General features: G+C 36.8%; 1 protein-coding gene across 1 annotated transcript; it reads right to left on the reverse strand.

Moving 5' to 3' along the window:
- Nucleotides 1-743: 743 nt before the first annotated feature.
- Nucleotides 744-4,505, reverse strand: LOC130676878 (uncharacterized). Its single transcript, XM_057483387.1, has one exon. The coding sequence runs from the start codon at nt 4,503-4,505 to the stop codon at nt 744-746; it is 3,762 nt and encodes a 1,253-aa protein (XP_057339370.1).
- Between the last annotated feature and the right edge of the window lie 11,000 nt (nt 4,506-15,505).

Raw genomic sequence — 15,505 nt, forward strand, 5'->3', positions numbered from 1 at the left:
ACATTTTGTCACAATTGATTTGATACGCGACATTGAGAACGAGTAAGAGCCGAGTATGAACTTAATAGATGCTTAGCGATCCGAGTCTGAACGTATAATAATTACTTTGCAGTCACAAATAAAATTTGATATTGATTTTTGAGATTAAGATTACTGGATGACTGAATGATGACATCAGTCACACCAGTTGACATCATGTCCAAGTAAATAGTTAATCGATGAGTAATGAAAGTAACTATAATTAAGAATAATTATTTGTGGCTGCAAAGTCACGTGATTGCGAGCATATGTATATATATATAGATATAACCGGCATGTTAATTTGACACGTGGTCAACACAAAATGAGCACAGAGTTTATATATGAAAAACCGGATATAATTGAAGAATATAGATGCTAACAAATACATGGTGTATCAGCGAGTTACAATTAGAATGATGTACTTGATAGTGTAGAGTAATTAACACGATGTAATTGAATTACAATAAAAACTGGTAGCACGTGGTGTTCTATCACAAGTGTTGTAGAGTAATGCCAGTTGCCGCGTCGCTGGCTATCGAGTTGAAATTCCGAGTATCAGAGGGCGCGTCGATAGCAGCACCTCTGGTATAGTAGAGCGTCGAGTTATCAAATGTTCTGGCGCGAACATTTGAAATTTACGCAACATTCCGCCCGCCATCAGGAACAGAGTTGCTGATTATGATCTTGAGTACCTGATGATTGGTGAGTAGATTGCCATTGAGTTAGGCATCTGGTTCTGGAGCAAGTGGTAAGAGTACGAGCTTGGCAATTGGACGAGTGAGAGTACCAGTGGCTGTTTGAATGGTTACCACTCGAGTGAGGTTGTCCTTCCCTGGATGGAGTGCAGTCACTTTCGCGAGTGGCCATCGAGTTGGTGGAGTTCGTTCATCAGTGAGAAGGACTAGTGAGCCGAGTTTGATGTCATTGCGAGCATGATGCCACTTGGTTCGAGCCAGATGACGTTGAATGTAACTGGTAGACCAGTGATTCCAAAAATGCTGGACACGTTGCTGAATGAACTGCCAGCGAGAGAGTCTTGATACTTCTGTATCCATGAGTGAAGGTTCAGGGATTGCAACAATTGGTCTCCCAATGAGAAAATGACCTGGAGTGAGCGATGAAGGATCCTGAGGATCGTCGGATAGAGCCTCCAATGGTCTCGAGTTCAAAATCCCCTCCACTTGCGTTAGAAGAGTCGTAAGTTCTTCAAACGTGAAGGCTGATTCTCCGAGTGTGCGAGTTAGGTGATGTTTCACTGATTTCACTGCGGCTTCCCATTTACCACCCATATGGGGAGCAGCAGGAGGATTGAAATGCCATGTGATTTGATGCACAGTGGCCCAATCGAGTAGAGCATGAGATTCTTGAGTGCCTTGAGTGAAGAGCCGCTTGAGTTCCGAGTACGCGCCTTGGAATGTCGTTCCACAGTCGCTGTAGAGTGCTGTACATATCCCTCGACGGTGAATAAACCGTCGGAGAGCTGCTATGAATCCTGATGATGAGTAGTCGCTGACAAGGTCGACGTGAACTGCTGATGTGGTCAGACAGACAAACACACAGATCCACCCCTTGTATATCCTGGATCCTCGACCTTTCCATGATTTTATTGATACTGGACCAGCGTAATCAACTCCAGTGTGAGAGAATGGTGGCGCTGGGGTGACACGTTGAGTTGGGAGTTGTCCCATTAATTGCTGAGCCCGAACACCTCGATGACGAGCACAGACGAGACATTTGAGTATGTGTGAACGTACTGGTTGACGTCCACCAATGATCCAGTATCGGAGTCGAGTATGAGCGAGTGTGAGTTGAGTACCACCATGCATGGTACGCTGATGGGCATCAGAGATGACGAGTCGAGTTAGAGCAGCATCACGAGGTAGAATTGCAGGATGCTTATGTTGATCTGAGTTTGGAGCATTCTCCAATCTCCCCCCTACTCGGATGATGCCATCGGTGTCTTGATAAGCCACCAACCGAGCAAATGGGTGATCCTTTGGCCATGATGCCTGTTTTTCGAGTAATTGGAGTTCAGAGTAGAAATGAATACGTTGAGTTTCCTTGATGCAGAACTGGAGTGCGCGGTTGATCTCAGTTGATGTGAGTGGACGAGCGAGAGTCGAGTGTGGTATGCGTTTGATTATATCGCGTACCCTCCCACAGATTGCTGTAACTCTGAGCATACGCAATAGTGGGATTGGACGTTCCATTAATGTCCAAGACGAGTTGAGTGGTTGAGCCGAAAGATAGAGTGATTTGACTGGACGTTCTTCCAGGTGAGTATCTGCATCTTTATGAATAGGACTGGTTGGCCAGGACGGCGAGTCTTCGAGCAACCATGATGGGCCAGACCACCATAGTTGATGAGTTTTAAGCTGACTGGTTGTCAAGCCTCGAGTTGCACAATCTGCTGGATTGTCAGTGCCAGGGACAAACTTCCAGTGGCCATCTGGAATTAGTTCTTGAATAAATGACACCCTATTCCTGACAAAGTCTTTCCAGCGAGACGGGTGCGAGTGTATCCACGTGAGCGTGATTGATGAATCGGTCCAAAGATATGTTGGCACATGCGAGTAGTTGAGTGTAGTCTGGCAGTGTTTGACGAGTTTTGCCAACATGTGAGCCGCAGTGAGTTCCAAGCGTGGAATCGTTAGGGGTTTCAACGGTGCCACCTTGGTTTTAGAGCACAGCAGCGTGACCTTTGCTCTCTGAGTTCGAGCTGTTGGTAGGACCTTGATAAATACTGCCGCAGCCATCGCCAATTGCGAGGCATCGGAGAATCCATGGATTTCTAGAGCCGAGTTCGTGGACGAGTGGATCCATCTGGGAATCTTGATGATATGAATCATATCGAGTTGAGTTTTGAATGAAGTCCATTTCTGTCGTAATTCTGCAGACAATGGAGTGTCCCAGCCGAGTTTGACAAGCCAAAGTTCCTGCATGAACATTTTGGCTTGAATTATGAGTGGTGATAAGAATCCCAGTGGATCAAAGATCTGAGCAATCTCTGATAAAATTGCACGCTTCGTGCATGGTTGAGTTGAGCATGGTGGCGAGTGTTTGAAAGAGAATTGATCCTTGTTTGAAGACCAGTACATCCCAAGAATTTTGGTGCTGACTTCTGGATCCTCTATTTTATATTGTGTAATCGCTTCCGCACGATTGAGCTGAAGTAGTTTGCGATGATTGCTTGCCCATTTGGCGAGTGGGAATCCGCCCGCCTTGCACAGACCCTCGATGTCATTTGCAACTGCTTGCAATGACTCGAGATCATCTGCGCCTCCGGAAATGTCGTCGACATACCGACCTTTAATGAGTGGATTGATTGCGAGTGGGAATCTATGTCCTTCATCTTCGACCAATTGGAGCAGGGCTCGAACAGCAAGAAATGGAGCTGATTTCGTCCCATAAGTAACTGTGGTGAGTTTGAAGGGGATGATGTTTCCTTCCTTATCAAACCAGAGTATTTGTTGCAGGCCTTGGTCCTTTTCGTGAACCAAAATCTGTCGATACATTTTGGTAACATCTGTGATGAAGATGAACCGGTGTTGTCGCGAACTGATGAGTACGTCGAAGATGTTAACGAGTAATTTTGGCCCGGTATGCATGATGTCGTTGAGTGAGAGTCCTGAACTGGTTGGTTTTGAACCGTTGAAGACCACACGGATCTTGAAGTTGTTGTTGTCCTCCTTCAGTACCCCATGGTGGGGTAGGAAGTATTGAACTGATGATGTAAATGATGCCGCAGGCACCATGTGCTTGAGTTCGAGATACTCTGCCATGAAGTTCATGTAGAGTGTTTTGAGCCGAGCATCATGATCAAACCGTCGCATGAGGTGTTGTAAGCAGCGACGAGCTGCTGTGTATGAGTTCCCCAGTTGTTGCGGGTCTGATATCAATGGCAGTCTGACGATGTATCTGCCAGAACTGTCTCGAGTGTGAGTGTCCCGGAAGTGAGCTTCACAAGCCTCTTCTTCGGGAGTTAATGAGCGTAGTTGAGTTGAACTGACCTCTTCTTGGAGCCAGAACCGAGTTAATAAGTCTTGAAGATCTTGATCATGATGATTGGAGACAGCATGATGAATTCTCAGTGGTTTGTTGAGCCGAGCTTGGACTGGACCAATGAGAATCCAGCCAAAAATTGTATTCTGGGCGAGTAATCCAGGAGATTTGCACTTGATGATCTCGCCAGTGATGACCTGGCCGTAGTAATCAGCTCCAAGGATGACATCCGTTGGACCTGGGGTTCCAAACTCTGGATCTGCGAGCGTGAGATGCGAGTACTGTGCCAAGTCGGTATCTAGGACTTGGTCAGATGGTAATTGAGCAGTTAAACCACTGAGAATGTGAGCCTTTACTGTGAGTGATTGATCCGAGTGGTATGAACGCAGAGTGAGAGTTGCACACCCTCTGGTATGGCCAGCCTTGGCTGCACCGATCCCTAGGATAGTAAGGTGTGATCGAGCACGAGAAATATTGAGCATTCTTATCAATGAATCTGAAACAAAGGATATCTCAGAACCGGTATCTAAGAGAATGCGTATTGGATGAGTACTTAACTTGGTCACTACGTGGACTTGACAAGTCGCTAGTAACGTAGCGTAATGATGAGTTTGAGTACAACCAGTTGTTGAGTTCCGAGTGGGCGAGTGATGAGTACGAGTGCTGCGATCATGAGTATGTTGAGATTGAGTGTGGGCAAGAGTGTTGGTTGAGTGCGGTGAGCTTGTAGTAGGCGAGTGCGAGTGCGTGTCGAGTGCTTGAGTGTCGTGCGGAAGCGCAAAGTCTTATTGAGTTTGAGCAGGAGCACTTTGAGTGTGACTTGCAGGGATTCCTGGATGAATCATCGAGTGGTGCTGTTCCTGGCACACTCTGCAAGTAAATTTCGAGTTACATGACTCGACTCGGTGGTGTCCAAGACAGTTTGGACACAATCTGGCTTGAATCACCAACTGAGTGCGTTGTTGTGGAGTCATTTTGCCAAACTGGTCACATCTGACCAGGTAGTGATCACCTTGGCACAGGTCGCACGGATACTGTGCTTTAGCCACCACTTTGGGTTGAGCGCTTGCTGGTGCTGATGCTCCAGCCGATTTTGGAGCCGAGGATGTTGCCATATGAGCATAGGAGGTCTTATGGCCTTTGGAGCTTGAGTGCGAGTTCGAGTGACTGGATTTCTGATGATCACCAGCTTTTGAGGTACTTTCCTCGTAGCGTTCTTGAGCACGAGCACGCTCTGTCAGGAATTGACGTAGCCGGTTGAGTTTTGGGAATTCAACAGAGGCTCCCAATGATAGTTCCCAAGCCTCACGAGTTGAGCGGTCGAGTTTTGAGATGATGATGTGAGTGAGCAGGTAGCAGTCCCCATCCTGGAGATTGACCTTTTGAGCCAAGAGCGCATTGATCGCCTCGTGGGTCTGATCAATCAGCGAGTAAAGTTGTTTTGACGAGCGCGAGGTGAGTGCTGGAAGATTGACCAGCTTGTCGAGCTGAGCACCGATGAGTAAACGAGGTACATCGTACTGCTTACAGATGGCACCCCAAGCGAGTGGGAAGCTTTCGTTACACATGGGTGTGTTGGCGATTGCTTGAGCTGCCTGTCCTGTCAGGTACGTCTTCAAATAATGGAGACGTTCGACGTCCTCCAGGCCAGTGCGATTGATTACCACGGACTTAAACATGTCCCTGAATTCTGGCCACTTGGCATAGTCGCCAGAGAATGGAGTGATGTTGAGTGGAGCGAGATTGACGCTGCTCTGTGAGCGTTGAGTCGAGTTCTGAGCTTGAGTTGGTTGAGCTGGAGTGTCGAGTTCGTGGATGAGTGTAGATAGGCGAGTGCGAGCTCCCAGGTAAGACCGGTATGTTACATCAAAGATGCCATCTTTGATGTACGAGTGTTGGAGGAAGTCCTCCGTTGCGTTGGATGCCAGGTAGTCGTGGATAACGGAGAATTCCTGCCACTCCTGGGTGAGTACGTCGAGTCGAGCCTTGAGTGATGCTGCACCTGCCGCAGCGGTGAGTGCTGAAGCACGAGTTTCAATGTCAGATATCAGCCTCAGTCTGGACAGTTGACTGCTGATCCTGAGTTCGAGTTCGCATCCCTTGGCGGACTTCCTGCGAGTACGCTTCTTGGGATCTTGAGTGTCGAGTGCCTTGCGAGTCTCCGCATCAGTGATGTCGGAGTCGCTGGGATTACCGGCTGGTAATGTCTCAGTTGGAGTGGTCGAGTGCTCATCACTTCCGGTGATGATGACGGTTGGAGTGAGTGGGAGATTGGGAGTTTCCTCCTTGGAGACTCCTTCTCCTGTCGAGCTCTTATCATCAGCCATTGAATCTGATGAATTAATTGTGAAATTAGAATTTATAAGAGTTTGAGAACACGAGTTTTGTCTGTGATCACTTTTACGCGGTTTTCACCATCCGATCCGGCTCGAAGGACCATAATGTGAAATATTAACTTAAAAACTACATTAAATATTTAGTTTGCTGGATCAGGATGGTGAAAGAAATAAGAAGTCACTGATTTGGTGTATTGTCCATATTTAATAAAAATAAATCACAGATAATAGCGTAGAGTACAAGAGTCGATCACGAGTTTACATTCGAGCACTTATTGAACATTATTCGATTGCATTTGAGTTTAATTGAGTTTTATATAAATTGCATGGCACCGTACACATGAAATATTATAAGTATATACATAGAGCGCAGTTGGATTAAAGATTGAGTTTTTGAGTTTAATTGATTATGAGTTTTCTACAATTTACACGGCACCATACACGTGAATTAATTTATACAAAAGAGCGCAATAAAGAGTAAATTATTAACAATTAATGATTTACAAATATCATCAATAGTTCGAGTATACATTTTGTCACAATTGATTTGATACGCGACATTGAGAACGAGTAAGAGCCGAGTATGAACTTAATAGATGCTTAGCGATCCGAGTCTGAACGTATAATAATTACTTTGCAGTCACAAATAAAATTTGATATTGATTTTTGAGATTAAGATTACTGGATGACTGAATGATGACATCAGTCACACCAGTTGACATCATGTCCAAGTAAATAGTTAATCGATGAGTAATGAAAGTAACTATAATTAAGAATAATTATTTGTGGCTGCAAAGTCACGTGATTGCGAGCATATGTATATATATATAGATATAACCGGCGTGTTAATTTGACACGTGGTCAACACAAAATGAGCACAGAGTTTATATATGAAAAACCGGATATAATTGAAGAATATAGATGCTAACAAATACATGGTGTATCAGCGAGTTACAATTAGAATGATGTACTTGATAGTGTAGAGTAATTAACACGATGTAATTGAATTACAATAAAAACTGGTAGCACGTGGTGTTCTATCACAAGTGTTGTAGAGTAATGCCAGTTGCCGCGTAGCTGGCTATCGAGTTGAAATTCCGAGTATCAGAGGGCGCGTCGATAGCAGCACCTCTGGTATAGTAGAGCGTCGAGTTATCAAATGTTCTGGCGCGAACATTTGAAATTTACGCAACAATGCCATTAGTGTCTTTTTCAACACCTTCCACATTATAATTAATGCCATTAGTGTCTTTTTCAACACCTTCCACATTATTATCAATGCCATTAGTGTCTTTTTCAACACCTTCCACATTATAATTAATGCCATTAGTGTCTTTTTCAACACCTTCCACATTATAATTAATGCCATTAGTGTCTTTTTCAACACCTTCCACATTATTATCAATGCCATTAGTGTCTTTTTCAACACCTTCTACATTATTATCAACATCACACACGTCTAGCTCCCTGGGAATATGACTTTCAGGCATTTTCTCACTTTGTCACGAGCATATTTATACGTTCGTTTACTACTCAAAGATCTCAAGCTGTATCTATCGCCATCAAGAATTTTAGTTATCACGAATGGACCCCTGAACTTCAGATCTAATTTTGTTTGATTTTTCTCTTCATTTTTAAGCAAAACAAAGTCTCCCGTATTAAATCTAACTACTTTAGCTTTAGTCTTGACATATCTAGCTTTGTCATATTTTGCATTTAATTCCATATTATCTACCGCACGTTGTCTTACTCTAGAGATTACAATTTATTTTTCGTTATCATCAGTCATTATTCAAAACAGTCTTGCTACTTTACTAATTAATAATTCGAACGAACAAGCCTCAGTAACACGATTAGTAATTCAGTTTATCGCTAATTGAACCTCAACTATGATCGCCTGCTATGAGTGTTCATTTTCTTTCAACTGTCATAAACATATTTTAAGAGTACCCGTTACTCGATAAACCTGACCGTTGGCCCTACTGGCACTCATTACTATTAAATGTAATTTAATATTTTGAGAGGTACAAAAATCTTTGAACTCTTTGCCTATAAAACATCTACCTTAGTCTGCCATTACACGAGCGGATGGACCAAACGAGGATACAGCGCGGTTCAAGGCTCTGATAGTACTTGCTGTATCTACTTTTCGGGTATCCCAGAAAATAATATTTGAAAATCAGTATTTACAATCACAAACCGGAACCCGGCTGCCAACATAGAGAATTCCAGCATTCCAAATAATAAATTTCATAGTACGCGTTACAAATTTTTCTCAATGTTCAAGTTACGATTGTTATTATCATTATTATTATGTTTTATTTATTTATTTTTTTTTAAATTCAAATATCAATACTTCATGCACAGACAACAAACTTTAATCTTTATCCCATAGTTATTCACGTTTCAAATATAAATTAAAGAATCACTATTCAGAATGAAAACATTTGATGCTCACTTTATCACCATAATACTTGTCGTTTCTCAATTTATATAATTCATTGTTTTTTTTTTTTTTTTTTTTTATTTATTTATTTATTTATTATTTTTTTTTTTTTAATAACAATTGCACCATAACTATCGAAACTAGCATCTATGTACAATGCTATCGAAAAATTCGAATTGAATATCATAAATAAATGTAGTATAAAGGACTTCAATACTTATAAAAATTCAGGTATAAATTTACAGAAATAAGACAAAAGGCCTGTAAATTGTCTCAGCTGACTGAGACGCTGGGATGCAGGTAGCTCTGTTAGCGTTAAAATTTTCAAAGATTTGGTCGGACTTCACCGGCTTTAATCTCGTACCCGAGATAATGAACAGGGATCTCAAGAAATGAATATTTGAAAAAAATTAAAGCAAAATCCAGCACAATAAATGATGCTATTAAAATTTTCAATCCAATATACCTCTGGTGCAAGAATTGCAAGATTTCATTCAGAACAATTTTCTTAATCGAAAAAGAACCCAAATTTGTTTCAAGAGATTTTGATTCTCCTTCTTTTTTTTTTTTTTTTTTTTTTCAATGTACGTATTTCAAGTATTCATAAGTATTCGGTTATTTTGGAATCACCAGTTACATCTTTATCTACGTTATTTAAATCGTTTTTATCATTTAATTCTGATTAAATTAATTATTGAAAATGATTCTTAAAAAAAATGGCAAAGTGATCTACAATAATGGTAATGTCAAATCTTTGATTAAGAATTTTACGACCAATCATGACGTGGAACTTTAAATAAACATCTTACACAAGATGGAAAAAAAATCTCTACTATATTGCCATTGATAATTACAGTAAATAAAATTTGTATCGTACAATTTCCAATAGCGGTTTCTATCACCTTTAAAATTATTAATTTATGTTCTGTCTTCCCTGCATGAGATTCAAATAACAATGCTCTCTTTTAATTAATGAACAATCTGTCCAAGAATCGAAACAAAATGAAAACGACTCACCAAGTTGTCTTAAAGATTCTGATAGAGCTGCCCCAGTGCAACTATTCACACGTTAGTATTCTCCTTTCCCATTGGAGATGAACACTTTTAAGCAATATGACCACGCATGCTATACTTAAAACATAAACGAGCACAATTGACACGGCGACTTCTTCGAAACACGATTTTCATTTCGGTGTAAATGATGTCAAAATACCATTCAAATATAGAGCTAAATATTGACTGATGAGCGCGATACCTTTCAACAAATATTTAGCTAAACACGTATTCATTATCGAGTACCGAGATTAATTTTACAGGATCCCGATTTTGAATTTCTAAAAGAAGATAAAACTGTTCCGCAACAATTCCTGTTCACGATTCAGATCCCACTTCTGATGTCGAATTACCCGTTGAGGTATTAATGAGACTCGGGTCTACGCCGTTATCTTTGCCACTCATCTTATTTATTAAACAATTTAACGAACACACACAGGTAATGACTACTCACAAATATCGTATACACTAAACAATAAGATTGCAAGCAATAATATCGGTATCGGACAACTACACAATATTAAAGTATCCGAGAAAATATCAAAGATTACAAAATATCAAATATTACACAATATTAAATACACAAATTATTACAAGCGATTAGTTCACTATAGAATAACAACTATTGAAAATATTCTAGTTACTGTTGTAAAATGTATACGGCGGTAAAATTAAAATCGAAACGAATACACGATCGGTCGGATAGCAATGTCATCCGTTCCTTTGCTCAATTAGAACTAACTCTCTGTACCCAATATTCTTGAGTCCCTGAATCGACCAAAACTATATCTCAGGTAATTTTTACAAACTCGTACAATTACTTCCATATGTTTGAAAACTCATTATACCGAAAATATTGCTATCTCTCGATCGTGTCTACGTTGGATGCCTAGACGGGCTCCTTCGACTTAAGTCTACCGTCATAAACGTAAATATGAAAACTAACAAAATCTTAAGCGGATTAAATTGTAAAATATTTTTACTAAGTTTTTATTGTCTAAAAACGAACTCAATATAGTTGGGACTTTCCAGAGTCTCAGGAAAAACCCAAGTATTATTTTATCTCCGACATATATATATATATTTATGTATATATATATATATTAAATAATATGACAATTTTTTAATATCAATTTTATTAAATTTTTATTCCGTCAACTATCAATCAAACTTAAATTCCCAATACTTAAAAAATATTCAAAGGTTTCGGCAACAATTTAAAAGTATAAATCGATATCGATTGATATACGAATATTTCTAAGTTTATAGATGAATAGATTTGATTTTATGTATCTAATTAATTCTACTGTATTTTATGTACAAAACCAAATTCATCATTAGGTGCATTATCTACGTAGGATGTATCAATTTGATTATTTGAGTCAAGTAATGCCAAAAACGTTTCTTAATTGTCAGTGTATAACAGACTAGAGGATCAGACTACAAACCATCGATAACCAAAGTTAAACAGCATCGTCGTGGGACATTAATTGGACGGGTGTCCTCGTAGTAAAATCATAGTCAATGGTTAATAATTTTTTTTTTTTATTTATTCAATTTTAACCGACATTTATTTTGATGAAGACAATTAATTCTAATTAAACTACTTAATTAATAATTTACAGATATTCTAAATGAGATTCTAAAAATGACTATATTCGTTCATGCATGATTATATATAATCATATATGATTTTGTATAAACAGATCAAGTTATGTATTATCAGACCTGGCCAATTTTTGGATCTGATTATATATAGACAATTATGCATGATCATATATGATTAGACAAAATTTTTTTTCATCGGGTGACTATAAACCAAATAGTATTAGACACAAAAGTGTAAGAAGACACAGCTGTAAGTGTGCAAATGGTCTTAGAACTATTGGATGTTGCTCCTACGTTGCCGCAATTGTTTATTATTTGTCGCACGAAAGACACTTATCAAAAATTCCAAAGCCTGTTGCAATATTGAGTACATGATTCAACAAAGATAATACTGCAGTTGTAATTAAAAAGGACAGTGACGAAGATTAATAAAACTTTTTGCTCTGAAATATTTATTATATTTATACCTCGTATACATTTTTTTTTCTTTTCATTTAATCGTTTATTTATTTAAACCTAATTTCATTTTGTATAAATAATCAAGCTGTAAAACAAAAAGTTGTTTACAACAAAATTTATCAAAATGAATAAATAATGAATTATTTTTAACTATTTTCATTTTTTACATTGATGAAAAAATTTTTGTCATTGTTTTAAATACAAAATATTATTTCTGATAGCTACAAACTATCTGAATATGCATTAAATTAAAAAAGTATAGCCTAAACTTTTTGAATAGATGCATTAATTGAGCTGAAAAATGGTTTTCATTTTATTCAACGATGGCGTACCTTTTTTAAAAATCTGAAAAAATTATGTGTTATAGGGGGGTACATAAGGCTTTGAAAAAAAATAGTTTCATAATTGTGCCAAAATTGTATCATAGAAAAAACAATTTAGAAAAAAACGATTTTTTTTTCAAGGATCTTATGAAGCTATAAAACTGTTAATTATTTTTTTTGAAAGCTATTATGAGCTCCCAAAACATACTAAATTTTTAGACCAATCGGTCAAGCTAATCCTGACAAAAAAAAAATTTTCTATTTTTTACATAATATTTATTTTCTTGGAAACGGATTTAGTTAGACATATGAAACTTTCAGGATCTTAGTATTTTATTAGTACCTACATATCCTCTAAGTATCATTCAAATATCTTTCCGGGGCCGATTCACCATGCTTATACCCCTGGGGCCTTTGATTAAATTCTAATGTTACGTCCAAAATTGGTACGTAATTATTTAAGTTGTGAGTATTTGGCCCAAGCCGAAGCCTATAGACCGGGAACTCCAGAGGTTTTTGTCTTAATAATATTGCTGGTGAAGGTTGAATTAAATGATAAAATCTCGGTTTAAATTTAATACATATATTGTAAAACCGTACAAATATTATTGGTTGCTAAATAACTATTACAAAAATTTAGTTATTGAAAATTATTTAATTACAACTTTAAACGTAATATTAAGTGTAAACAGCACTTAATAAAATTTATTATTCAAATACAAATATTAAACCGAATAAAAATGATAAACGGCACGTAGCAAAGATTAATTATTCAAATACAATTTAAAAACGAATAAAAACTAATTATTCCAATATAAATTCTAAACACAAAATTTAAATGTTAAAACAACACTTAAATAAAATCAATTAATCAAAATATAAATTCAAATATAAAATTCGCGACCAGACTATTCCTTAAAGTCTCTTACAAAATTTAACTATTCCCATATAAATTCAAATATAATAATTTGTGACCAGACTATTTTTCAGTCTCTTACAAAAGTTAATTATTCCCATATAAATTCAAATATAATCATTTGTGACCAGACTATTTCTTAGTCTCTTACAAAAGTTAATTATTCCCATATAAATTCAAATATAATAATTTGTGACCAGACTATTTTTCAGTCTCTTACAAAATTTAATTATTCCCATATAAATTCAAATATAATAATTTGTGACCAGACTATTTCTTAGTCTCTTACAAAAGTTAATTATTCCCATATAAATTCAAATATAATAATTTGTGACCAGACTATTTTTCAGTCTCTTACAAAAGTTAATTATTCCCATATAAATTCAAATATAATAATTTGTGACCAGACTATTTTTCAGTCTCTTACAAAAGTTAATTATTCCCCTATAAATTCAAATATAATGATTTGTGACCAGACTATTTCTTAGTCTCTTACAAAAGTTAATTATTCCCATATAAATTCAAATATAATAATTTGTGACCAGACTATTTTTTAGTCTCTTACAAAAGTTAATTATTCCCATATAAATTCAAATATAATAATTTGTGACCACACTATTTTTCAGTCTCTTACAAAAGTTAATTATTCCCCTATAAATTCAAATATAATGATTTGTGACCAGACTATTTCTTAGTCTCTTACAAAAGTTAATTATTCCCATATAAATTCAAATATAATAATTTGTGACCAGACTATTTCTTAGTCTCTTACAAAAGTTAATTATTCCCATATAAATTCAAATATAATAATTTGTGACCAGACTATTTTTCAGTCTCTTACAAAATTTAATTATTCCCATATAAATTCAAATATAATAATTTGTGACCAGACTATTTCTTAGTCTCTTACAAAAGTTAATTATTCCCATATAAATTCAAATATAATAATTTGTGACCAGACTATTTTTCAGTCTCTTACAAAAGTTAATTATTCCCATATAAATTCAAATATAATAATTTGTGACCAGACTATTTTTCAGTCTCTTACAAAAGTTAATTATTCCCCTATAAATTCAAATATAATGATTTGTGACCAGACTATTTCTTAGTCTCTTACAAAAGTTAATTATTCCCATATAAATTCAAATATAATAATTTGTGACCAGACTATTTTTTAGTCTCTTACAAAATTTTATCTGTGGTATTTTATATTAAATATTTATTAACATACCTGGGTTTTCACCTTGCAGTATTTACCGTTGCGAAAATATTTAAATAAAAGGATATACTAGAGAACACTTAGTATAACGCTCACTGACTCTAATTAAAAATATACTTGTCCATTCTACGTGGAGGATCCCGGGGGAACCCGGCCACTGAACCTAAGTTTTATTTACGATCCGCATACTTGGAGATCCTGGTCAAGAGAGAGAGTTCACACGACCAATTTTTCGGGTGTCGATTTTCGGGGCGTTCCAGTTGACCTCAATTGGGGGAAAAAGCGTGACCAATTAAGTGTCCGAATTCCTGGGCCCTTACCCTCACTCTTAGATTTTCCAGAGTGTCGTATGAACTCCCACTACAAGTGGATGCCCTCGTATGAGTATGTGTACATATGTGTGCGTATATGTGTCCACCCACACGCAAGCACATTTACACGTGAGCAAAACACACACACGCATACATACACATACTCATGTACATCATATATTCATGTACATCATCTTTACTATTATGAATTATTATTTATTTATTAAATTATTATTTATTATTGGCTATTATTTATCAGGCCTGGCAAGCTGCCTAGAACCTTTGAGCATTATTTATTAATTATTATTTATAAAATATTATATTATTTACCAGGTCTAGTGTTCTCACTTAGAACCTTTTACTATTATTTATTAATTATTATTAATAACCTACTAAGTTATTTACCAGGTCTAGTGTCCTCACTTAGAACCTTTAACATTATTTATTAATTATTATATATAGAATATTATATTATTTACTAGGTCTGGTATTTTTCACCTAGAACCTTTAAACATTATTTATTATTTATAATAATAATAAAATGTTATTATTTATCGGACTATGAAATAATTTTTTATGAATTATCTTTATGAAATATTTTTAGCTAAAACATTAAAAATGAGTCATTTGTTTTGTTAAAACATTTTTTTTAATGAGTTTAAAATGTGTTCAGCTCTTATCTAGTATTCGAAAACTGATAAAAATTCCTATTTATTTGTTTGTTTTGGTTTAAGCCGTTAAAAGCTTTTGTGACGCACCAAAACGATTTCTAAAACTGACCATCGAGGCACTTAATGTATACTCTCATTAT

Source organism: Microplitis mediator, chromosome 11 (genome assembly GCF_029852145.1).
Source record: "Microplitis mediator isolate UGA2020A chromosome 11, iyMicMedi2.1, whole genome shotgun sequence".
NCBI lineage: Eukaryota > Metazoa > Arthropoda > Insecta > Hymenoptera > Braconidae > Microplitis > Microplitis mediator.